Source organism: Pundamilia nyererei, unplaced genomic scaffold (assembly GCF_000239375.1).
Source record: "Pundamilia nyererei isolate P.nyererei 1_Seehausen unplaced genomic scaffold, PunNye1.0 scaffold00040, whole genome shotgun sequence".
Lineage (NCBI taxonomy): Eukaryota > Metazoa > Chordata > Actinopteri > Cichliformes > Cichlidae > Pundamilia > Pundamilia nyererei.
The window spans coordinates 207,902-232,481 of record NW_005187441.1 but is presented as its reverse complement, the minus strand read 5'-3'; the positions used below and the strand labels follow the sequence as shown (position 1 = coordinate 232,481).

At 41.0% G+C, this 24,580-nt stretch overlaps 2 protein-coding genes across 7 annotated transcripts in view; one reads left to right on the top strand and one right to left on the bottom strand.

The window, feature by feature from the left end:
• Positions 1-14,131, bottom strand: part of tubgcp3 (tubulin gamma complex component 3) — a 16,284-nt gene extending 2,153 nt beyond the window's left edge. The window contains exons 1-22 of one of the 2 annotated variants that reach the window (XM_005730871.1): positions 13,940-14,131; positions 12,757-12,864; positions 11,856-11,923; positions 11,197-11,274; positions 10,576-10,784; positions 8,719-8,897; positions 8,051-8,163; positions 6,776-6,901; positions 6,577-6,645; positions 6,357-6,489; positions 6,095-6,261; positions 4,089-4,199; positions 3,864-3,972; positions 2,918-3,107; positions 2,698-2,833; positions 2,537-2,605; positions 2,299-2,434; positions 2,034-2,122; positions 1,807-1,938; positions 1,576-1,716; positions 1,353-1,469; positions 1,146-1,240 (exon numbers count right to left, since the gene is read on the bottom strand). In XM_005730871.1, the coding sequence (XP_005730928.1) occupies positions 1,146-1,240; positions 1,353-1,469; positions 1,576-1,716; positions 1,807-1,938; positions 2,034-2,122; positions 2,299-2,434; positions 2,537-2,605; positions 2,698-2,833; positions 2,918-3,107; positions 3,864-3,972; positions 4,089-4,199; positions 6,095-6,261; positions 6,357-6,489; positions 6,577-6,645; positions 6,776-6,901; positions 8,051-8,163; positions 8,719-8,897; positions 10,576-10,784; positions 11,197-11,274; positions 11,856-11,923; positions 12,757-12,864; positions 13,940-14,015 (2,651 nt within the window). In that variant the 5' untranslated portion in view covers positions 14,016-14,131. Of the gene's footprint in view, positions 1-6; positions 1,241-1,352; positions 1,470-1,575; positions 1,717-1,806; positions 1,939-2,033; positions 2,123-2,298; positions 2,435-2,536; positions 2,606-2,697; positions 2,834-2,917; positions 3,108-3,863; positions 3,973-4,088; positions 4,200-6,094; positions 6,262-6,356; positions 6,490-6,576; positions 6,646-6,775; positions 6,902-8,050; positions 8,164-8,718; positions 8,898-10,575; positions 10,785-11,196; positions 11,275-11,855; positions 11,924-12,756; positions 12,865-13,939 lie in introns of those variants that run through there. The other variant, XM_005730870.1, reaches the window with a different exon arrangement.
• Positions 14,132-15,451: 1,320 nt separating this feature from the next.
• atp11a (ATPase phospholipid transporting 11A) overlaps positions 15,452-24,580 on the top strand; it is a 50,788-nt gene continuing 41,659 nt past the window's right edge. For all 5 annotated transcript variants that reach the window (XM_005730868.1, XM_005730867.1, XM_005730866.1 and 2 more), the window contains exon 1: positions 15,452-15,642. In XM_005730868.1, the coding sequence (XP_005730925.1) occupies positions 15,598-15,642 (45 nt within the window). In that variant the 5' untranslated portion in view covers positions 15,452-15,597. The remainder of the gene's footprint in view (positions 15,643-24,580) is intronic.

Genomic DNA, 24,580 nt, shown 5'->3' with positions numbered 1-24,580 from the left:
CAGATGATCTAATATTTTCTCTGTAAACTATAGATATGTTAGCAGTGATATCATGAAAGAAACCATTTCCCTTAGCAAATAAATAAATCACTGTTAGAAAAAAAGAAATATAAAATGACCATCAATTGCACTCTTGAGCTCCACGCAAGATCTCGCCTCCTGAACTGAGGGTGATCATGAGAAAGGTGGTGGATCAAGCATAAACTACATGACAGGAGCCTGTTAGTGATCTGAAGGCAGGTGAGCCAACACTCAGCAAGAACACCACTGGTAACCCACCATGTGGTAATTTCAATGGAACGCTCAAGGTCCTCCCTGATCATAAAGGCACATGCACAGGCCCGTCTTAAGTTTGCCAGTGAACATCCAAAGGATTCAGAAAAGGTTTGAGAGAAAATTCTGTGGTCAGATGACACCAAAATAGACCTCTGATGCATGAACTCGACCAACTGTGTTTGGAGGAAGAGAAATGCTGAGTGTAACCCAAAGAACACCATCCCCACAGTCAACCACGGAGGTGGAAATATTATGCTGTGGGGCTGTTTTTCTGCTAAGGGTAAGAAGAACCCAATGAACCTCTGTACCAACTACATTGGTAGTTGACATTCAAATCAATGTATAACTTTAATGTAATGTGAGTAATGCCTCTACATTAAAATGAAACTACCATAAAAAGTAGAGATTGTTCACATCTTTGAAAAAAGATTATTATTATTGTTATTTCCAGATTATTTCCCCCACTGGCTACATACTGTGGATGCAGCCTCAGACGCATTAGGCCGATTAGGTCATATCCTGACATGCGATTCATATCCACCGAGACCTGGCTACTGTAAGTCACATCAGTTATTTCCATTTAGAGTCCATCTGCACACTCAAAATGCTAAAGCCTCGAACAAATTAACCACTTCTCGGAAAATGCAGGAGTCATCAAATATTTGCAACATCACATGATGCATGATTTTCTGCATTTTTATGCGAGAACAATGCGCATAATTTTAGATTACAGTCACAGATTTAAGTAAAATTTATAAATGGACCTACTAAGTATTAGAACGGTAATAATTACAGTTTCAAAGGACACCGACTTAATGGAATAAACTTTGATATAGGTCGTTTTGGTTTTGGAGTCTTTAAAGTCAAACCTGTAGTGCTCATTGAAGTCCAGTCTGAAGCTGAGGAAGCGCAGGCTCTCATCAGAACTGGTCATCAGCAACACCAGGAACTGTTGGACGATGCTCTGAGAGGGAGAGATGAAGGGAAGGAAAAAAGTGAAATTAATTGCAATGGCTGATTCCACTGAATACAGTTCATGACGAGCAGCAGCTTTAGGTGGTGGCTCGAGCTGGTACCTGATAGAAGTGTGTTAGGATCCGGAGCTGTGAGCGCATCTTTGGTATGGTTTCCTGGAACTCTTGAATCCTCTTCTTTTCCTCTGCTTCCTGCTCGGCCGTCACTCCCCACTGACCCTGAAAGACGACGCAAGAAACAGATGACATAGCATCACTCACTATGCATCCATCTCCAGCCAAAACAACAGCAACAAATATACCTCTCTTCCCTTTCATTTCTTACCTCCTCCTCTCTCTGCCGCCTCTTCTCCTCATACTGCAACCTGAGGCTGAGTTCCTCCAGCGCTGAGCGGTAGAGGGAGTCCTGGGCGCTTTGAAATTCAATGATTTGGTCAAATATGGCCCTCAGCTGGTTCAAAAGAGACTGGAGATACAATAACAGAGTTTCATTAGGGGTATGCAAAACAGGGAAACAGAGGAATGACTAACAGAACACAGAAATCTTGTGTGTTACCCTGCTGTTATTGTCCAGCAGGCATCTTGAAATAATGGTGTCTAGGAAGACGTCGTGGGCAGCGATTATGTGGTCGAGGTCCTGAGCCTGACGCACTTTGTTCCACAGCTCGTCCCAGGAGCACTCCAACACCTGCGCACACATCACAGTTTACTACTGTAACTGATACGGTTTACTGAGGTTTTACAGCCTGCGATAGTAACAGCACTGCTGCTAATGGACCTGACCTCAAAGGTGATGTAGTACTGCATTTGGTGGATGAAGTGGACCATCTCGGAGGCCAGGATGTGACACTGATGCAGCACGCCGGACAACTCTGCAGGGTAAAGAGCACAAGGGCGGGTCATGTTATACAACAGGAAGTAGGCATGCTATCAAAATATAAATATATTTTGCCATAATGCTGCAAAAGATTATGTACAAAAAACCTGAAAGAAGGATGAGAGTTAATTTCAAGTGAGTTCTCCACTAAGTATGTGTATGCGTAAGTACCAGGCATGGTTTTTAGTAACTTGGCGTTACACATCTGTCCCTTCCAGATGTCAGTCAGCGTGTACTCCATCCTCTTGGCCCTCCACAGGAAATTGAACACCCGCAGGTAGTGGCCCATGCACTCCCTCGTAAACACCTGACAATATACACACAGACAAATGGTAATACTCACATCTTCAAGCTTCCACATGCAAAAAAATAAAATAAACAGAACATGTAGGAGGCTGTGTGTAGTCACCGTTGAAATCGGTCCATCAACATGGTAGTCCAGACTGAAAACATCCCAACCTGTATCACCAGGAGACACCTGGAGGCCACACAAGATGAGCCATAGTGAGAAAAAGGATCATTCGTCATTATTAATTCAATTACTTCCTAACAAGCAGGTGATGATGCTACCTCTAGCAGGCGTACGTCCAGCCTCTTGAGGATCTCAGCGTTATCATACTGGGCGTTGGTGGCCCTGACTGCCGTCTCCAAGATACCAGTCAGATTGTGTTGGTATAAAGTGGTGGCGGGACGGGCCAGCTCTGGTCTGAGATTAAAACATGTAGCATTTGAGAAAATTAGGACTTGCAGCTTGATCATCAGTGTTATAGATCGGGAAGGAAAACCATACTTCAGTAGGTCCATAAGGTGTCTGATGAAGTCTCCCTGGCCCAGCAGCAGGTATCTCCTCATGGCCTGCAGGTGCTCCAGCAACAGGTAGTTACGGTTGAGGACATCCAGCAGGTACTTGCTGGTGTCGAAGTAGGCCGCGTCGATCTTCTCCTGGAACGCTCCCTCCAGGTCAGACAGCAGCTCTGCGGCTACGTGAGCAAGAAGGTATCAACTGGAGTTTCTCTGCTGGCTACATTTTACACATTAATGAATGGCGGTCTTTTATATAAGATGAAAAAAATTTATGAAACATTTTTAAAAGAAATTTTTTTTATATTAGAGTTCAAAACTGCTGATTCATGGACAAATATTAATATGGATTAAAAAAATGTACCTTATTTATCAAATTATTACAATTATTTATTCCTAAGCGTTTAGATTTTTGCTGTAATTTTGGACTAACCCTCCTATTTTCCTTTGGATTCTGGGTCAACCAAGTCTTTGAACTGTTCTACTAGACAATAAGAGAGAAAGAGAACGTCCTTCAGCTCATATTCTAAAAGCCACAGATCAAACTGGTTAGATGAAGTCCTACAGACAGAATCAATAGACTACAGCTGAGTATACCCAGTTCTTCTCTCCAGTCAAAAGGAGAGAAGGACAAGGCCCAAGAGCATCGACCAGTGTTCACTAAAAACAACAAACGTCAATACAGTGTAATGAAATCAATACGATGAAGACAGAACACACATATACACAAAAGGAGGCTCCAAGTTGGTTATGAGCGTATACGTGTATTTCATGAAAACACTAAAATTAAACCAACACAGCACTCTGAAAAAGTCAGCAAACCTCTATTCACAACTTCACCATACTGGTTTTTCTTCTTAATGTCCCATTATGGGCTGTCAGAAACAAAACAAATGGAAGTATTATCTATGAATTTGCTTTCCTGAGACGCTTACCGTCTTTTGGAGTGTCTGCAGATTTCGACGCTGCCGTGATTTTGCCTGGCGGCGTTCTATCGTGGCAAACCTGATGCAGGAAGTTGATGGATTTGCCGATTAGCAGAACCTAAAGGGATAAGAGAAAGGGAGGAGATAGCAGCTCCTTTTCAGTCATTTCACAGTCTCGTCTACAAAAGCATGCTCTCTGGCATCCAGTGAAGACATCTGTGATGGCACGCGTACCTTGCGTGCCTGGTCCATGGTGATGAACGAAGGGATCATCGACTTCCTGAGGGAGTACTTGTCGTGCCACAGACGATCGGTCTTCACGTTGGGATCTGATGCTACAAAGAACTATGAACACACACATAGAAAAACACACACTTAACAGTTTTATTTTGCCTGCTGGGTTTAATTTCCGGTGTAACAATCAGATAGGCGCTGGTACGCATGTTGACTTTGAAGGTATATTGACATACGTTACCCCACATTCCCAGTGATATTGATATAGCCTGAGGTTGCGTTACATAATCGTTTCTTTTAATTTCTCTATAGCCAGCACAGTGGTTGCATTTGACATTTTTTCCCATTACAACTAGCCCTCACTGTCCTCCATCAGCAAACAAGCCCTTTCCCATTCCCTCAGAAGTTCTACTAGATGTTGCCGACTTAGTCACCTAATATTGAGACACCTTCATCCACAAAACAAGCAACTTTTTAGACAAACTTCAGCTGCTTTTAGTTGAAGACCAGTACAGCCATATGAGCACAGTTTTCCCTGCATCTACTCCTTTCACTGAGTAGCAGCAGCACACTTAGCTGACTGCATGGCAGCTGATATGCACATGAACGACCAGTGGATGTGAACTAACTGTACTTATCCAGACAGGAAGAGGCGCTTGGCTGAACAGAGTCTAATGTAACATTTGTCACTGAACAAGTAAGTCTATAGTCAGTGTCCAGACCGTTGCAGAGGTTTCCATCCTTTGTCACATTCACTTAAATTATCCATTTACTTCAGTGTCAGTACAGCAGCCTCAACTGGCCGTCTAATGAGGGCGCTGAAGGCTGTGTACAAGGATACATTTTAAAAACTGATATCAACTGTCAGGCTCACTTTAAATTCATCGTTATGAAGCTGTGTGTGGCTGAAATAAGACTTTCACAAGCAGTGTCACTATGAAAACCACAAGGATGACATTTAAATGCCTGATCTACACGCAGAAGCAAACAGCCTTTTTGAATTCTAAAGCCTTAAGTTGGATTAAGTGTTTTTTAAGTAATTATTAAGTTATGAAGGTTTAAAAACACTGCAAAAAATTGTATAAAAAAAAGTGCCAAATTTTGATCTACCTGTTTGTGTGCATGCATTGGTAAGCTATGTGATGCTAATGATGTGTAGCTCCATGTCAGCTACACCAACTACACATTTACTTCATACCATGCTTGGTTAGTTAAGTTGATTCTTGATCGTTTGTTGTTTAATGACTCGTACTTGCCTGAAATGATGAAAAATGTCCTACTAAGCTCCAACTTCAAAGTAACAAGTTTTCAGTGGTAATAAAAATGATATGTATTGTTCTGAAAACACAATGTGGCTGATGCAATAAAGTTGGGCCTAATTCTAGTTTGATTATTAATAACTGCACACTGTCAAATGTGCGCAGTTAAAAGGAGAAAACAGTGCGAATAAGCATTTACTGGCTCATTGCCTGAGAGTTCTGCAATGTTACAACCTACAGTGCCTTATTTATTTAAGCCTTTCAGCCATAATTACAGCTGTTGTTTAGAGTGCGTTTTCACAGGCTTTGTGAGATCTCCTGGGTAATTTCACTCCTGAAAGCTCCAGTAATTTCTAACTCTGTGTTCTTAAACACAGCACTTAAAACCAAAAGTCCAAGCGCTCGGTAATGGTCCGCGCTGGACACATAAATACTGTGTGCGCGAGAGCAATAGAAAGAGAGAAAGGGCGGGGAGAAATAAAGGAGACACATTCATCACTGTGATCTCCATTACACTCCTCTCATCAGTTCTCATTTAAGGGGCCGTCCTGGCTCTCCTCTCTCTGTAATGTTCCCTCTCATTGGGGTCAAACATCAGAGCAGTCAGAGAGAACATGCGCTGTAATTCTCAGATTCTCTGTAAAGACATTCATCTTTCTCATTGAATTTTGATGCACTGCTCTGCATTTATTTTGATTACAAGAGGTTTTTATTACTGCGCAGAAAAGATCAGAGAGGCATGTGTACCTCGTGGTAGGTGTCTTCTAATTCCCCGTCGTATATCCACCTGTAGAGGAAGTTGAGAATGGGGTGTGACACCAGGCTGAGGATGTGTTGAACAAGCGCTCTCATCTGTGGGTCTCCCGTTTTCCCGTAGGCATGAACTGCTGAAGCCAGCTCGCCACCCTTACGACCTAATGACACACAATGCGGGGACACTTAGAATGCTATATTCAGTTTAGCATGTTCACCCACCTACATTAAAACCAACAAGCACGCGTCCACACACCCTGGCAGAAGTCGACGAGGGCGGCGAGCGTTTTGAGCCTGACTTTAGGGTCGTACATCCAGACCAGCAGCCTCCTGAGGGTCAGACTGCTCTCTGTGCACACGGTCACACCCTGGTCATCCTCCACCTGCAGCTACAGCACAGAGAAATTACCTTAGATCGAGCATCTGCTGATTTTTCCATTACACATTCCCTCATTGTCAGCACTAATTTTGTTTACCTGCGAGTGGAGGACAGAGAGCAGCCTGTAGTACTCCTTAAGCTCCTGGTGGAGTGAGGCACAGAAGCTCTGAGTGGAGAGGAGAGGTCGCGGGTGGAGAAACACAGAAACAGAAAGGTAAGCATTAGTTGAGGACTGTGTGATAAAACTGACGTGAACAATTAATTCACATGGCAAATGTGCACACGCACTCACATACCTGTCCAACCAATCCAAAGGCCCGGTCGAGGCTTCTGGCATCAGTGTACTTCCTGACTTTGTTGTGGAGCCAGCCAAGTTCAGCCAGTCTGCTGCTGGTGTCCCTGAGGGACTTGCACAGCACCACCTAGTGAGTCAGAGCAGACATTACAACACATATAACAACATCTGCTTGTTTATTCTTCCACCAAGACCAGAGCGGAGGCAAAGCTATGTCTGTTTGCTAATTTATCAGCAGGACTTGGCAAAAACTCACGAGCTGTATTTCATTAAACTTGGTAGAAAAGTGGGCAAAAGTAGAACCCATTAAATTTTAGTGCAAATTCTGAGATGCAGCACTGGCTTTGGAAGACGACTGCATTACCATATTGTTCTTCTAGTTAAGCGTATGACAAAAAGGGCCAGCGTGATTTCTAATGCCATGTAGTAGCTATTATGCATGCCATGATTTGACCCTGACAGTGATCCAAATACTGGAATATTTACTCTCAGCTTATTTTTAAACTATAGTATTAGTTTAATATTAGGCCTATGGAAAGGAATCTCTAGCACAGAGTTTATAGACATAATCAAGGTATAATTAAAATCTTAATCAGCCACTTTCATTAAATCGCTCACTATAATTTACGCAACACATCTATGACTAATAAGGCCGTCTTGCAGCAGACGACCTTGTTTCCGGGCTGAAAAGTTCGCATTAAATTTTCATCTGCTTAACAAAAACCTTTTATCACTGGAGCCTTACAGAGAGCTTAAGTGGCCAAAGCAGCCTCCAAAATATCTCCATCCTTGACTAATATATCTGTGCTCTCAGTGGCTCCGTCTCCATCAGGTGGACGGTGTCGGCAGATCGAACACAAGTCTAAGTTTAGCATCACGGAGTGAGAATATGGGACAAGTTCCATCTATGGCCTTCCCATCGATAATGTGGCAAAAAGGGGAGGAGAGGGGGAATTAAATAAACTGACAGGACAGACAAAAAAAAAATAGGAAAGAGAAAGTGGGAGAAGATCGATGTGACTCGGAGCCAAAAAGCTTTATATTGATCTGTTGAATCTTGGTTCTAAAGTTCAGTCAACAAAAACAGTCTTGATTTCATATCATCTATTATGCCTAATAAAGAAAAGTGATCTTTGAGCAGCTGGAGCTCCAGGACTTGGATCCGCTGCAAGTCACTGTGGGATGGTGATGATTATTACTCTATGAAATGTGTGTACCCTGCTGAGCTGATTGGTCTATTAAGAGCTTTTACAAAGCTAGACGCCAGTTTGGGTACCTTGCTGTCTATTTTGTAGCAGTTATCCTGCGCGCTCATCTTGATGAACTTGCCGTCAATTCCCTGGAAGACGTAAAGGATGTCCCGCACCAGCGCCGCCTCGTTCACCTCACCTGCGCACGCAGAATGTGGAGGATTATATTGTGTTAGAGGGTAAGTGAGAAATGAAAATGAAACTTTAAGATCTCATGGTACATGGATTTCTCAGATAAACTCAAATGTACAACAGGACAGACTGAATGAATAATGCAACACATGACACAACAATGGGAGACACGAGGGGACATCTGGCTATGAGTGATAAATTGAAAGAGATCTGCTCAGAGCCTGCTCCAGGAGACTTCCTCTGAATGCAACATGTTATGTATTTAGAATGTATGGAGGTCAAAAAGAGTTAACTTTTGTTATTAAATGGTAAATGGCTTGTATTTGTATAGCGCTTTTACTAGTCCCCCATAGGGACCCCAAAGCGCTTTACACACCCAGTCATCCACCCATTCACGCACACATTCACACACTGGTGGAGGCAAGCTACAGTTGTAGCCACAGCTGCCCTGGGGCAGACTGACATTCAGTGCATAGTAAATGCACTGAATCTCATGGAGGGTTTTATTTTTTTTGGCACGGTCGTGCAGACCTGAAACCCACACTGTATACATGTCACTCACCGGCTGGGTCACCATCTCGGCGAGGACGCACTACTCTGGCAGCAGGGACCGGAGGCCCGAGGGGTGGCCGAGCGGCGGGCGGAACCATAGCGGAGCTGGGCGAGGAGCTTACAGGCAAAGTCCAGGCTAACCGTGAACCCAGAGGCTGACCGCCTCCAGCTGCAGGCTGAGGTGGCTGGCTGAAACACAACAGCACATTTACTTTAGTTATGGCTGAGCCGTTCTGGATTTTGGTATATACATTTACTATGCACTGAATGTCATAATAATTAGGGATGACGCCATGTTCATGTTTACAAAAGACTGATACTCTTTTCAATGGAATAGTTATACTGTTCTGATCGAGTAGCGCCTTCTAGGGCTGAAAAACTAAACCAGCATGGGCCACTGTAGTTCCTTTAGTGGCCACTTAAGGCTCACATTTGCCAAACTATTCCTCAAAACCTCGTTAAACATGTTAAAACAACCAACTTAACAGCATCAAAACCCTTCTTCCAAAAACATTTTCAGTCTAACCAGTCATTAAGAAGGGTGTGGTTAGCTTAAAGTCTGGGGCGTTTCATCTGTTTTTGCTGACAGTTTTGCAACCACAGCCAGCTGTAAGCAGCTGCTGTCTGCTGGACCTCACCTTAGATAAGTGGAGTGACTGAACTGAAGCTCTTAACTGTGCTGTTGGTGCCTTTTAAAGAATTTTAAATGCAATTAACTGACCAAAATGTTTGTGCTTCAGTTTTGATGAGTGAAATTAAATTATTAGTCCATTACTAATTAGCAGGTCCTTGTGTCTATACGCTGGTTACAGCTCCCTAACTAAGCTTCCTAGTGTTAGCTATTAAATTATACTGATTCTAAAAAACACAACGTGGCAACAGCCAGGATGCAAATATTGACAAAATAAGAGGTCATGCGAGTGAATACAGGATTGCCTTAGATGGATGTACTGTGTTGAAGTGGTTCGCACTGCAGAGTAAGAAGGTCTTGGGTTCAAATCCACTGGCCATCTGGGCCCTCTGTGCAACCTCAAGCTGGTGTCGCCGCAACCGCAGCACGTGTGTGCAATCGGTCAGTTTTTTATGCAATCGTAATCTGCCAGACTCACAGATTATATAAAGGGAGATGTTGAAACGTTATAAACAGTATAAAGTGCGTATAAATGGTATGGAGTTCACTGTTTGCATAACGCATAAATGGGACCTCAGCCCTGCAATATACTGGTGACATGTCTAGGCTGTACTCTGCCTCTCATCCAATCACAACCGGGACAGTGTCCCACCTTCCCCAAGACCCTGAATTGGATGTGGAAGAAAATGGATGATGTGGCTGATAATCACAGCAAAGACCAGAAATCTCACAATCAAGATTTGAGTTCAAATTTGGAATTTCTTTGGGAATTCAGCAGTTACTTTTTGATCCCTTGGAAAGTACTGGAACAGTCATTAAATAAAGCAAGCCCAGCACACATCTTTGTACTGTTACTTAATTATCACTGTGTGTTGTCCAGAGCCATGGGAAAACTTGACGTTTTCAAGAGGATAAATTGCCTTTTAAAGACGCAAAGGTGAGCCCAGACAGCCCAATGGTCATTGTTTACTAAAGGCCCACTGCATTATTAATAAGAAAAAAATGGGACTAAATGGCCGTTAAACTGTGTTATAAGGGGTCAGGCTGAGAGGAAAGAGGCAAGTTCACTTTCTGCTACTAAATGATACCTCTTGTATCTGACATAGGGCTTCTCACACAAACACATCAGAAAAACAACCCTTCACTGCAGAGCTTTTCGGGGCTGCCTAAAACCTCTGGTACGTGGCTTTGACATGGAAAGCTGAAGTTTTAACAAGCTGATATGAAGATGCTCACCCTGCAAGCAGTGGCTGTGGTGTTGGTGTAGGTCCGTTCAGTGTGTAAACTCCTAGACTTGAAATCCCACTGGTCCCGACACTAGCTGACAGGCCGGTGCTCCTCTCCCCATAGCTCAGGGCCAGGCTCTGCGGACGGGTGCAATAGAATGGGGTGGAGTGGGCGTCCCTGGGGAGGGCTTGGGCAAACAGTGCCCCGTAGTTTCCAACCTAAAAAGTACAATCAGACATTGAAGGTCTCCAGAATCAAGTATCAAGTATCAGTGCATATACACACGTAATCACTATGATCCAAAAGCTCGAGCTTTTAAACATTCAGTTTAATTTTCTTTCTACTCTTGGCTTTGTATGATATCACAGAGAGGGGATATCCTTATATATTCATCATGGCTCATAAGTTGCTATAAGCACTGAAGCTTCCACCATCTGCAGTTCAGATCATCTGTTTGTAAAGAGGTAGCCAGTCTGATGAAACCTCACCTGGGGTGTTGACCCAAGGCAAATGTAAGATATATAAGAATGACTTTTAACTCTGATTCATTTAAAGCTACTCTAATCTAAAAGATTTTAAGAGTTTTTAAGTGTATGTGTGTGTGCGTGCGTGTGTGTATGTGTTCCCCACCCTGCTGGATGGTTTGCGGGGGTCTTCAGAAAGGCTAAGCAACAAGTAGAGAACTGACCAGCGATGCTTTAGAACACCCTGCAAACAGGAAAACAACATTAAAAAAATACCACCTTCAAATCAGTTCAATTCGATCTCATTTACATAGCGCCCAATCACAACAACTGTCACCTCGAAGCGTTTTAAGGTAAAGACCCAAAATCAATACAGAGAAAACCCCAACATCAGAAACCCCCTTATGGCCAAGCACTAGGTGAAAGTGGGAAGGAAAAACTCCCTTCTAACAGGAAGAAACCTCCAGCAGAACCAACCTCAGGGAGGGGCGACTATCTGCCATGATTGAGTATGGGTGAGGGGAGTGAGACAGGACAAAAAGCACCCTTTGGAAGACTCTTTCATTTAATAAACAAAACAGTATTATTATCTGGAGGGGTGACTGTGGCGACTAGTGAGACTTATTAATAAACAAATAAATTAATATACAATTAATGACCAGTACTGTGTTATCAGCCCTTCAGAGGCTTACTCTGAACCAAATTAAACAGGTCTCTGTTTTATGCAAGCAGGCTGTATCATGAGTCAAGTGGGAAATTGTTCCATTAAAGCTTTAATACCTCTGTGGGTAATAATACCTTTCAGAGAGAAATCCAAATACCAACCTGTGTCTGAAGTTTCCTGTGCAGCTCCGAGAACAGAGCTGCATCCGCTTCTCTCCGCTGCTTCAGCACTGCAAGAGCATTAAGACCGACTGTGTTAGGTGGCGTTTCTCCTCCATGAATGGCTCATTTAACAGATGAACAAAGCTGGAAATGGTTCTTTGCCAAACAGGTTTTTAAATAACAAAAAGAAACTCTCCACAAATGGGATATTGTTAAAACTGCAGACCGAGACAAAGAAAAGTAGGAAATGTATTGTGGAGGTTCAAAAAGAAAGCCAGCAGACTGCAGCGCCCTTCTGAAAGCCCAAAGTTGCTCATCAAGATAAAGCATGCTGTGTTTGTATTTATAACTGCCCTCATATTGACAACCAACCCTCCAGCTCTGGTACACCCTGTCACTGCTGGCATTTAGAGCTGCAAGACAAATGCTATTTCTTTAGCAGTCACTGGAATACATTATTTCATATGCTCAAACTCACTCAAAGTTAATTTCATTTAAATGTCTGACTGTTTCACATCATTAACCAATATAAAATATCCAGTTATCACTTTTGTGGCAATGTTGCAATTAAAATACACAAAGACTAAGCAAAAACTTCTCATAAGTCCACCTGGGATAAATAAATGCTGTACAGTAAGTGCTGTGCTATTTTGGTTTCACAGTCTGCAGCAAAGCTTGGATCAATGTTTTCCCACTAATGGTGTGACCTTGCTGCCATTTAAGTCAAATAGGATTCTGTAGTATGGTGGAATAAAGATTTTCCAGCACATGTATTAAAGCTGGCATTCTGACATAAGGGGATCAGATGTCACAATGACTAAATGAAGTAATATACAGTGGATTATAATGGATTTGCTTTCACAGAGGGAGGGAGGAAAGCATCAATCCAAATGTCACTCACGCTCTTTCTTTATCTTCTCTGACACCAGGAACTCGTCTCGTTCAATAGTAGGGGCATAGTTACTGCCAATGACTCGTACTGCGTACTGGAACTGGTGGGCAACTTCAGCTGAAAAAACAAAACAAAAAACAAATATCAAGACATGACTAACAACTTGAAGGAATGTACAAATGACAGTGTGTTGACTGGGGCATTTTTCCCCCTGTTACATCATTACTTTACTTATAATGTTTCACTTATTTTCCAAAAGCACAAACAGGATATAACAAAATGAACTTACAGACCAGGAGAGTGCAGATTTGCCATTACTTTAATAAGGATAATGTATGATGGGACAGTGTTACTAACACTTTAGATACATATTTTAAAAGCTAATTTTCATTGCAGTTGCTAACTGCAAAGGTTTTGGGCCTTTGATCAAAAGTGACTTAAAAAAACAAAAACAAAAAAAAAACACTGCTTCTGCCTCTATCTACAACAGGGGCCTGCAGCTAGCCAGGCAACTGCATCCAATTTACCACACAGATTAGAAACAGAGCTAAGTGGCTAGCAATCTAAAAGATAACCGAGAAAGGCGAAGCACTTTATTTGAGCTAAAGTAACGGTGTAAGACAGCGACTCGTGGAAGCACCGTGAAGCTGTTCAGCTGGATGTGCAGCATCTGGCCAAGCCAATTGGCTGACAGATACGCGAACCGAGCCCCCGCTACGTCCCGTTTTTCCTCACAGCTAAAGCGATAGCCACATAAAAAGAAATCAATATATTTTCTTAATAATTTAAATGTGACATTGTAGTGACATGTTTACTCCCGAAGGCCTTAAGAAATTAATAAAATCCTATCTTCAATTCGGCAATTGTCCGAAAGACTGAGCAGCAGTTATTTAAGTAAAACTTCAACCGTTTTCTACAATATTCAGTCTGCAAAACAAACCGGGTGAGTCGGCGCCCGCTGCTTAAAACGTTTAATAAACAGAAAAATCAGAGCGGTCTAATGTGAAATATTAATGCCGAATTTGCCACTGGAAGTTAATCACTCACATACTGCTTCGTGTGAAGCATGTATGTTTACTAACAGGACGCGAAACAACAAAAAATAGATTTTTTTGAATGAGGTTAGGTTTGGCAGTTCCTGACTACTACAGTAGTGCAGTAGCGCGAAGCTTGCTAGCAGTAACGGATGTACCTTCGCTTTTCCCCGTGATTCTGCAGCAGAGGCTTTGGAGAAGGACGTTTGGCGATTTCTGATCCAGGGTTGCCATGCTCTCCGTGGCAAATGGGCAGTGTGTTCCCCAATAAATGAATAAATGTGAATGAATAATATGAACTAACTCAAATCCCCCACTACGGGCAACGCCATTTTGACAACTTCAGGCAAGCTAGGAAGAATTTGACAACGACCAGCGCCATTTGCCTTCAAAATAAAAGCATACATGTTCTTACCTATTTCTTTTAAAAACTTGCACAACACTAACGAAGGCTCAATAAATTATGTACACATCAAAACTAGAAGCACTGTTCCGCAAAAAAAAATAACAAGACGATAATACATACGACGTCAAGAAAGACGAGGAAGACAAGATAACCAGATCAATGAATATGTAAGGGGAACTTGTAATGTAAAAAAGAACCTTTTGACTGGTAAGTAAGACCAAAGGTGCAACATGTATGCCGGATGTTTAATTATCTACCAGTCCCATTAATAAATAAATAATGAACGGCAAAAATACCAAAACAACTAAAAGCCTATTTATGACATATCATTAATAAAGTTGTTACAGTTTAAACCAAAATCCATCACGTAGGTTTTATTTTGAAGGTTCAAACAAGAAACCGTGGTTATTATTTCTATTTTTACGGCGGACTTTCAACAGAACCCGCCGAAAAGCGTCTCCAGGAAACAGGGCGCGGACAAGTGGATGAAAATATTTCCCTCCTGAAACGTGGTGCCATGAATTATTTTGTTCTGACCCCGCTGACCTGCCTGTTACAAACCGATGCGTCACGACAGCAGTAATAACTTGTAATAATGAGTCTAAAATATTTTGAAAATCTCTTCTCATTTTAAACCGAGCTTGAAAAAGTGGATGAGATTTGAGATGGAAAAGGAATATAAATTTTACCTTTCAAATTCCTTATTTGTTGTATCACAAAACTTTAGTTAACCTAAGTAATAAACAAACAAATGAATAAATAAATAAATGCGATTATGTGTAAGTTATGTGTATTTCTGACATTTTCTGTAATGATTTCAGCACCATATCTATGGATAGCACCAGTCTGTTTTATTTTATTTTATTTTATTATTTTTTTAAGTTAAAAAAAATACTAAATATCCCACAGTTAACTGAAACACCCAATCAATAATTACTCTTCACAAACACTAGAGCGCGCATGCGTTCACCCCCGGTGCCAGAGCCACCACCTGGCTCCACGTGACGTAGATGAAAGAAAATCTCTTTTGGCCGCGGCGCGAGACAAGAAGATTATTAGTACACGCGCAGAGGGGGGAGAGAGAGAGAAAGAGGGAGCGCGAGAGAGCTGGATATTAGTTTGGCTTCTAGTCTTTTAGGAGGAGCAGCTCGCTGCCCGTGTGAACTGTCTTCAAACTGTAGAAGACGCACAGACAGACACTCCCCCGTTTAAAGCCCGTTGCGGGGTCCGTAGGTGAGTTTGGAAGCGAGTCCTTTTTTTCCAATTCAGGAAGAAGAAGACGGGGGAGAAGAGAAAGTCATGGACAGAGGAGTAGAATTAAAAAGAAGCTAGCGCCCGCAGTAAAAATAACCTTTGGAGGAGAAAAAGACAGAGAGCAGAAGAAGTGTCCGGAGAGGGAAGAGGAACAGGATGGGGATGGATTTCAGCACTCTGCGTACTCTTATCAGCCGATATGTAAGTTTGTTTTTCCTTTTTTCTTTTTTTAAAAATTAAATACCCTTATGTTCACATTAACACATGCGACTAGTTGCCTACAAACCAAAGACATTTCCATTTTAAATCAAACCTGTGAACTTTTTTTGTTATCACCGTTGGTTTAAAATTCCGACGAAGCGGCTCTCAGAGGATTAGGTTTCAATAAAGGGAGTGGAAAGCAACTCACTGAAGAGTGGTTGGGAAACTTCCCGACACTTAAAAATCGTGTGACTAATTAACCTTTATCAACTTATATATTTTTTAACTTTTTTCCCACGTCCCTTTATTTCAACTTCAACAATGACATTTCGGCAGTTTTAAGTTACTTTTTTAAAGTTCATTGCTCCACAAATGACACTAGATCCCCACTACTCTGATCTTGAAAGCACATGTAAAATGCATCTTTCACTGATATTCTTTAAATATATATCAGCTATTTATGTTGAAGCATGTGTTAAATAATAAGCTCCTCACATATCTGTTAGTGCTGAAAAACATTGTGTATCTATATCTATATATATATATATATGTCGAAATGTGAGAGAGATATTATTTGGTATGTACAAAATTGTTCCAAGTACTTTTGCAGATACTGTTCAGACATCTTTAAACAACAAACGCGGTGTGATTTGAATGAGTGAAAGGTTGAGTCACCTCACAGTATTGGTAAGTGGTGGGTGGGTGACTACCTATCTGCTCATGGCAGAACATGCCAAAAAATGCAGACAGGCAGCTATTATCATTCATGTCATCGTTGCCACTCAGTCTCATTTATTATGCTACCTCCCAGTAGAACAAAATGGAACATGAATTATGTAATCCACTTGTTTTCTCCCTGCTAGTCAAATCGATGGGCAGCATCTATATGGGTTACATTAGGCTCGGCAGTAATGTGCTTGACAATAATCCAGACAGTGCGAGCCCTGCTCACATGAGAGCCAGTGAGGTTTATACCCCAGCTCCGTACTCAGCTGAAGCTTAGGCACTGCTTCCCAACTGTTGCAACTAGCTGATTAAATACAATTCCCTGCTGTGTGGAGGGTGAAATGGAGCCATGTAGCTAGAAGCATGAAGAGAGAAGCCGGTGACTGGTGTAGGATGTGGGATGCTGATGAGGTCTGCTGCTGTAATTGGTCTGGATAAATGCTTTAGGTAAATGGGTTAGGGCTAAATTGATTGCATTGCTGCTGTGGTGGAAAGAGGCTGCTGAATACTTAAGATCAGGGTCAGGAACATCCATCTGTTTGTCAGATGAAGGATTCTCCCTGTGACCAAGTCTGTAAAGTGAAGCTAAATGTAAATTCAGGCTTTATACTATTTCTGCTATGATGTAAAGAGCCTGTGGTACGAACAGGCTGCTAAAAACATACTAATAACAAATGTTTGTAGAGTATTTAAATATGACAATTGGTTTAATTTTCAGGTGTTTATAATGACATGTAAACACAGTAATAATATGCCTAGTATCTTAGTCATGTTCTCATCTTCTGAGTTTTCTAAGTATTTCATGTATAGACTTGTTTGTGGCTGTAATTCAGAAACCAGTCTCCTTTGAGTCTCTGGGCTTTGGGCACGTTGAGATTTGTTTCACAAATAGACGTAACAACTGTGACAGATTTTACAGCCTGATAAAGGATCCCTGTGATTTCACAACAGCTCAATAAACTGAACTGAACTATGAGAGAATTTTCATCATTAAATGTTAGTGCGTGTTTCTATTAACATGCCGACACGTGCAGTAAACATTTAAAAAGCAGCCAAAGATCAGAATTGAGGTTGTGTGAATTTGTTAATTATGATGCTTCACACAGAAACATTAAAAGGCCCGCTGTGCATGTACTGAAATTTTCGTTATTCACTCTATAAATACATCAATGTTTTCATGCAAACAGAGTGCAACTGACAGTATTGGGTTACGTACAGTGCATCTTTGTTCTAAAAAAAGTAAATATTGTGTCAAGGCTCATTGTTTCTTTAAATGAGGTGGTGTGAGGAATGTTTAGAGTGGACGCATGATGAAAAATATATCTGTACTGTGGATAATCTACCGCCTTGTGTTTAAAAAGCTGTGCCATCCGTCTTGTGCGATGTCAGTAGAAGCCACAGTAAATTTTATTATTGCGATTGTGCCAAAACTTTCTGTGTTATGCTACAGGCTTGCAGAGGGAAAGTACAAATGAAATAAACAGGTTTAACTGGGGTTGCTTTGTACCTGTTTGTTACCTTTTGCTCTGCAACAGGGTGTGGATCGTGGTGGTGAAAGTCAGTCTCGTCAGTCGCTGCCGCCTCAGATTAGGTAAAAGCTAAATGATGTCATATAAGCCTACAGTATAGCTCTCTTTAAAAGTGTAACATGCAGAGTTGTTCATGTAGTGGCTGCCTGTCCTGTCTAGACCAGTTTAAAATCAAACGTGATGCTGGTAGCACCAAGAGCTCTGAGATACAGTGTAGTTATTCCAAAACAGGTGGCTCACCCTGTTTTGTTCTTTTCCTGAGTTAATTTTAGTCACTGAAATTCTTAGAAGTACTGTTTTATATATTTTCTAACCTGTCTTCAGTGCTCCTCCTCAAGTCTTTTTTTAGGAGATATCAGGAGAAGCACTGTTTAATTGGATTATATAACAGAATTATAAAAGAGTTAGGAAAAAGCACAATGCTACGGTCAGCTTTCTGTCTCAGGAGTGGCATAAAATACAAAGTTAAGTTTTCTCCAGAATTAAATACTTAGATCCAGTGACTTTGTGTCTATCAACGCAAATCACCCATAATGCTGTATAATGGGTGTAATGTCCCAACAGCAGACGCAGCTGCTGGTGCAAAGGGACAGAGACAGATATCAGCAGAGCAGCTGAACGTAAATGGTGTTAAGTTGTAATATTTGCCCTTTTTCCCCCCTTATAAATTTCTTCATAGCCCTACAGACTTGTAGAGACTGGACTTGTGTTATAAAGAGTCAATGACAAGATAACGGTTGCAACAGTAGGTTAATAACACACATTAGTAATACACTGGAGCATATGCTGAAAATGTAATGGACAGGAGTTGCACAGCATCTCTTTACTTTCACTATCTGAAAATAATACCAAGCCAGCTGAAACCAGCTAATAACTGAACTGTAATGGTGGCAGAGAGTTCTCAGTCCAGCTCTGCTCCAACTGATTCATCCCACACAGCACGTTTGTATTGGTTTGACCTCTTGTGGACACAATACAAATATTATAATCATTTAACACTGTGCAGGTGATTTTCTTTCTTTTTCTTAAGGAACAATGAAATGTTATTTTGACAGCCTATGTTTGTTTGCTTAGCAAACAGAGTTCAGTGCATCTTAGCAGAACTGGACTGTTACTGTTACTGTTACAATGAAAAACAGCAGAGTTGCAAATACCAGGACACTGAAATGTAGAACTGGAGCAGAAATGAGATCTCACTAGTTTCCTGACAGTTGCCCACTAGCCACTTTATTGGTTCTTCTGAAGGATAAATACCTTGCTATATTTTAAAATAATATTAGTAGGCATTCAAAGCATTAACCATCCTTTTGAAGGTATTTTCCTAAATAATCAAACCATATAAGACTAGAAAAAAGACAAACTAAGATTATTTTGGCTTACAGGCTGAGTAAAGTCAGACGTCATATCGGGTTGACGTCTTTGGAACTCGCAGTTTGGGAAAAGGCCTAAAAATCCTTTAAATGTGCTTTTAAGTGCTTTTAATAAAACCCATGCTTAGCCAAGTGATTTTTAGTGTAAAAGCATTGGGCTTGTGCAAAACCATACACTCACACATGGACCAATGCACCAAAATCAATATACAGCATTTGTATTATTTAGGACTACAATTATCATTTGGTCAGTTATTTTTTGATTAAATAAGTAAGCTACTTTCAGCTGCCCTCTTGCCACAGGGGGTAACTCTGTGGGATTTGGTTTTACACTGGATGTCCTTACTGACACAACCTCAAAGGAGAGATTGGTGACTCCGGCTGGAATCTACGGTAACCAGCGATCTTTTTCCTTTCCAAGCAAATTATATCACCAGTTTTTATCATATCATATCATAATGTTAGAAAGTGGTTGTAAATCTTATTCAGAATAAATTTCATATTGCTACATTACACTACTACTAATACTACTTTGTAGACTGTAACTGTGAAAATCAAACAATATTGGACGAATCCAAAATGAAACAAACTGGAGATATCATGTTCGTGTATTAGGCGTGTTCAAGAAGCCACCCAGCATTCCTCTCCAGCTACCTAATGTGGCTCTCTGAAAGTCCCGCTGGTCTCTTTTTGGCTTCCTGCCTTCACATACTAGATTAAAGGGTTACTGCTGTTCACTATACCTTCACCCACTTAATCCAGTTTGCAGCTATACTTTCAGATCTAAGCTTATCACTAAACACCTTACTACTTATATTCAGCCTAGTTTTATTTTCTAATTAGCTCACCGAACAGCAGGCTGTATGTGAAGTATGCTAACTGATCCATGCATATGAGGCCGTAATAAATGTTCACGTCAGTAGTGGCTGATGATCATGTTGCTGTCTCTATAGTGTCATTCATGCACATTAGTAAGAAGCAGGTAGATGGGATAGTTGTAGCCAGTTGACGCAGAGGGCATCAGATCATATGAACTCCTTGGCTCCAAATGCTTGTCAATAATTCATTAGTAGACTGGCTGACAATGAAGACTGATGTTTGTGTAACTTGTTTAGGAGTCTGCTCACTGTGGGGCTCAGGGATGCCCCAGGTGGCTTGATGGGATTCCAGAGGGTCCCCATCTAACCACTGTGTTTTAATCACTGCAGGATATAATTTTACAACCGAGGTTTGGTGGAAACTGCAAAAAAGTCCTATGCTGGCTTTTCTAACTAATGCCCTCACAGAAGAGTAGAGATGGAAGACTTCATTGTGCAAATAAAGTCCAACTTGGCTTAACCATAAGGAAGTGCCTAAAGGTTAAACTAAGGTAATCAAGCCTGAAGAAAGGGTTACAGTCGTGAGTCCTACTTAATACTACTACTACTTAATAGTACAACAGTCCATTTTTACGTGCTTGGGTTCAAACAGCAGAATTCACACTTCAGGAGTGCCACTGCTCTTCAGATTACAGCACTTGTGAGTGAAACGACTTGTAATTTCCTTCTACATTGCATAGGCATGCCATGGTATGCCAGAAAAAGGCAGTTTTTATGCTAAAGAAGAGCCAAGTTGTTGTGATGCTCAGTAGTGGCTTTTGAAGTTTACTCACGTGTAGCTCCTCCTGCATTGGCGGGTTTCCTCTTAGTGACCCCCATGCTAACAATTAAACAGCTGCTCAGCCATAATGTCGCAATCCACAAGGTTCACCTGGGTTAACCTCTTTAGGTGAAGGATTCACAGGCTCTCACTAAGCCATCTGGCCTCAAGATTGTTTTGCTGCTTCACTAGTTGCTGCTTCTTTGTTTATCTGCATTAACTCCCAGGACTTACTAGAAAACCTTGGTGACAAGGAGTAGTTTGGAATTAAAAGTACTTTCTTAATATGTGTAGATTGCACAAATATGCCAGATTCAGAAGGCAGGGAAAATTTCCAATTTTATTTTAAACGGTTGATCATGTAAAACTATTATATGAGTCACATTATGTTTTTCAGTATTGAGCAGATAAACCTTCTGCAGCCATGTTGTATCTTTACAACAACATTCTACATGTACTTTAACAACATCTTTCTTTTCTATTGGATATGGCAACATTTCTTAAATTCCTTCATTTAAAATGAAGGAATTTCAGCTAGTGGTCCGTCATCACCTGCTGCATATATCCATTGATATGTGACAAAGTGAAACAGAACATTACTTCTTTCCTTGTGCTATTTGGATACCTATTCGAAATCCGTAGCAGTTCAGTTCTGAATTAATCAATGTTGTTGCATTAATGTTTCTACACCAGCTTGTTAACATTTTTTCTTTATGTGCTGACACTTTGACAAAACATTTTGGCTCCTCACGATACTGTCTAAGCAATACCTGCAGTGGAGTGCTATAGCTCCATTAAGAGCCTGTATCAGTGTCGTCGCAGTAACATTACCAGTATATTACAGCTCAATGAACAAGTAGACAGATGATAAATAGCCTTAGGTTAATGGTGCATAGAGACCTCTATCCAAAGAGAGAGACCGATAACAGATATGGAGGGCAAGAGATGTTGTTTGAACTTGGGTCATCATAATAACATTGCTCCAGGTTGCCAGTGAAAGTGCTGAGGGAGGCAGGTGTGCACCTTAATGTTCCCCCTGTCTGAGGGAATGATAGCCGGTCGACTCTCTCCTGGAACACCATTCCCCACGGCCCGCGTGTCAGAGAGGAAGAGAAGTGAAGTGAGCCGCCTCCCCTCTTTCCAAAAAGCTGATGGTGCACTATAAATATCACCCCACCCCACTTCCATTTAACCATAATGCCTTACCCCCTTTCCCCACTTCTCCATTGCTTTGTTGGTTGGAGACATTAGCAGACAGTCATAAAAGGCTATTGATCATTTGGATTTTTGGCAGGTAGTACTTATCTATAAATGTGATGTCACAGGAAGTGAAGCAAAATTTTCTCTACTTCAAAAATTTGGTTCCTTTTGTTGATGTTCTCCACTGGTCTAGGAATGAGCATCTATCTACAATGCAACGTTTAATAAAAGTGTAACTGAAACAATTAAATCTTAAAACTGTTACTTTACTTTTTTGTAACCTGTCCTTTGGGGCTGTACCAGAATATTTGATCTTTAAGCTTTAAATTGTTTGAAGGGGGCATGTATTTTTTCTAAACACTTTTTTACCTCATTGTTGCCAACTTAGTGACTTTGTTGCAATATTTATTGACTTTTCTATGACCTTTAGTAAGGGTTTATTTTATATATATATGTATAAAAACACAAAAAACAAAGAAAACTGCAAATTCGTCCTTGCTCATCCTGTGCAGCTTTCGCTGTCTCCTTTGTTTTATTCATTAAAGTCACAAAGCAGCAAACTGCAGCTCTCTGACCAAATTCTTCCATATGGCTCTACAAGTGGAGCCAGCTTAAATCACTGCATGGAACAACAATTAGAATATTTGCTGCTGATCACTGCTAAAAATATCATTTTTTTGACGGCCTAATTCTGCTTTGAAATACACAAAGGGTATATCTCCAGCCTTCTACCACAGGTCCATGAAAACAGTAATTGTGGTATGATCTTTGGACAGTGATTAGGTATACATTTGCTGACATCCCAGCTAGTGCAGTAATGTTGCATTGGTACAGAATTGTAAGTATAATGATCAGTAGTTGAAGTCATCCTTGTTTGTATTCATCTTATCTTTCTTTTCATGAATAATAATAGTAATTATTGCATGGTACCAGCCTCCTGCACTTTCAGGGAAAGTTAAAAGCTTTTCAAAGACGTCTGAAGAGAGCCCTCGTAAAGCTGTGTTTACAGTTCAAAGCCTTGCAGCATTCTTTTGTGCAAAAACTTATCAAAGACACCAAAGCCCCCTCCTGAAGATGCATTTGTTGCTAGGCTACAAAATACAAACTAGCCAATATTACTATCTGGGAACCAGATGATACATACAAGTGAATCTCATGTTGGTGCTCAACATCAAGCTACAGCTACTGGTTTCTTAAGTGGTTTCCATAGTTGAGCAGCTGATGCACATTGAAACGACATGAATTATAATATTTTGAATGCACTTTAGCAGGAACCCATCAGTAGATGACTGTGATCTAACTGCTCAGACTGTCAGTCTGCCAGAAAACATTCAGCCCCAAGTGATATAATAGTTAGGACACACAAAGGACTGTGCAGATGTATTTTCAGTTTCCAGTGACGCCTTGATAATGCTTAATTATGAACTGTAATATATGTAGTGCTGCAAATGTCTTATATCTGACAGTGGAAAGGACTGGAAGAAGGATAGCACAGAATAACAATATAGATATAGCTCTGATTGCAGAATTACTGTGATAAAGTAAATCCCTGAAACACACCACATGCAGCATTTTAACATGAATAAATAATCACCACATGAATATTTGAGTACAAATACCACAAGCAAAAGAGGGCACCTATAAATCTGCAACCCAACAATATTTCTCATATTGTGGATCAAGATCAGGTATTAAATCTAAATATGCTTGATTGATTTGCAAGAATGGATAAAGTGCTGTTGTTCGATCAAGATTTGGAATTATAGTTAAGCAAAAACCGAAGACAAAACATATATTTAATAATAATATACAGGGCCTGTTGCTGGGTGTGTAATTTCTCCATAGTACTGTTATTTTCAGCTGAATAATATATATTTAAGGAGGAGTAACTCTTATAGTTCACACAATGTATATACAACTCAACTACAGCGGCATGATAAAAATAGCAGAGGCTACGCTGGCGGTGGAGTAGATGTGCTCCTGAGAGGGCTGGGCTTGTTCCAGGATTTATGCATCAACCCAACACGATGTTCTTCCTACAGCAAAGGCAACGGTGCATTTTTTAATATTTTAACTGCTTTATGTTCAGGAAGTCATTCACTTTGTTTCATGGCTGGTTGGTTTGACCCGCAGCTGAAGCATCATCCTTCAGTGAACAGCCAGTAGAAAGGTGTTGAGAGCCACTTTATTCATATTATGTAATTGTGACTATGCATACTGTTGGGTCTGTGTTTCCACAAACCCCGCTAATTCTAGAGACTTATTCATCATGAAGAAAACAAGACAGTCGATCGATCCATTACTTGCACAAGGGAGGCCTCATCTGTGTCCAGCACGACAAAGAACCCCAAATGGTGGCCCCCTCTCGCTGCCTTTTATTGACAAACTTCAAACAATAGTTTACAAAGCACCTCCCCTTGCAACCCCCCTTTGGTTACAAGACAAGGACTGTATGTAAGTGTGTGTGTGTGTGTT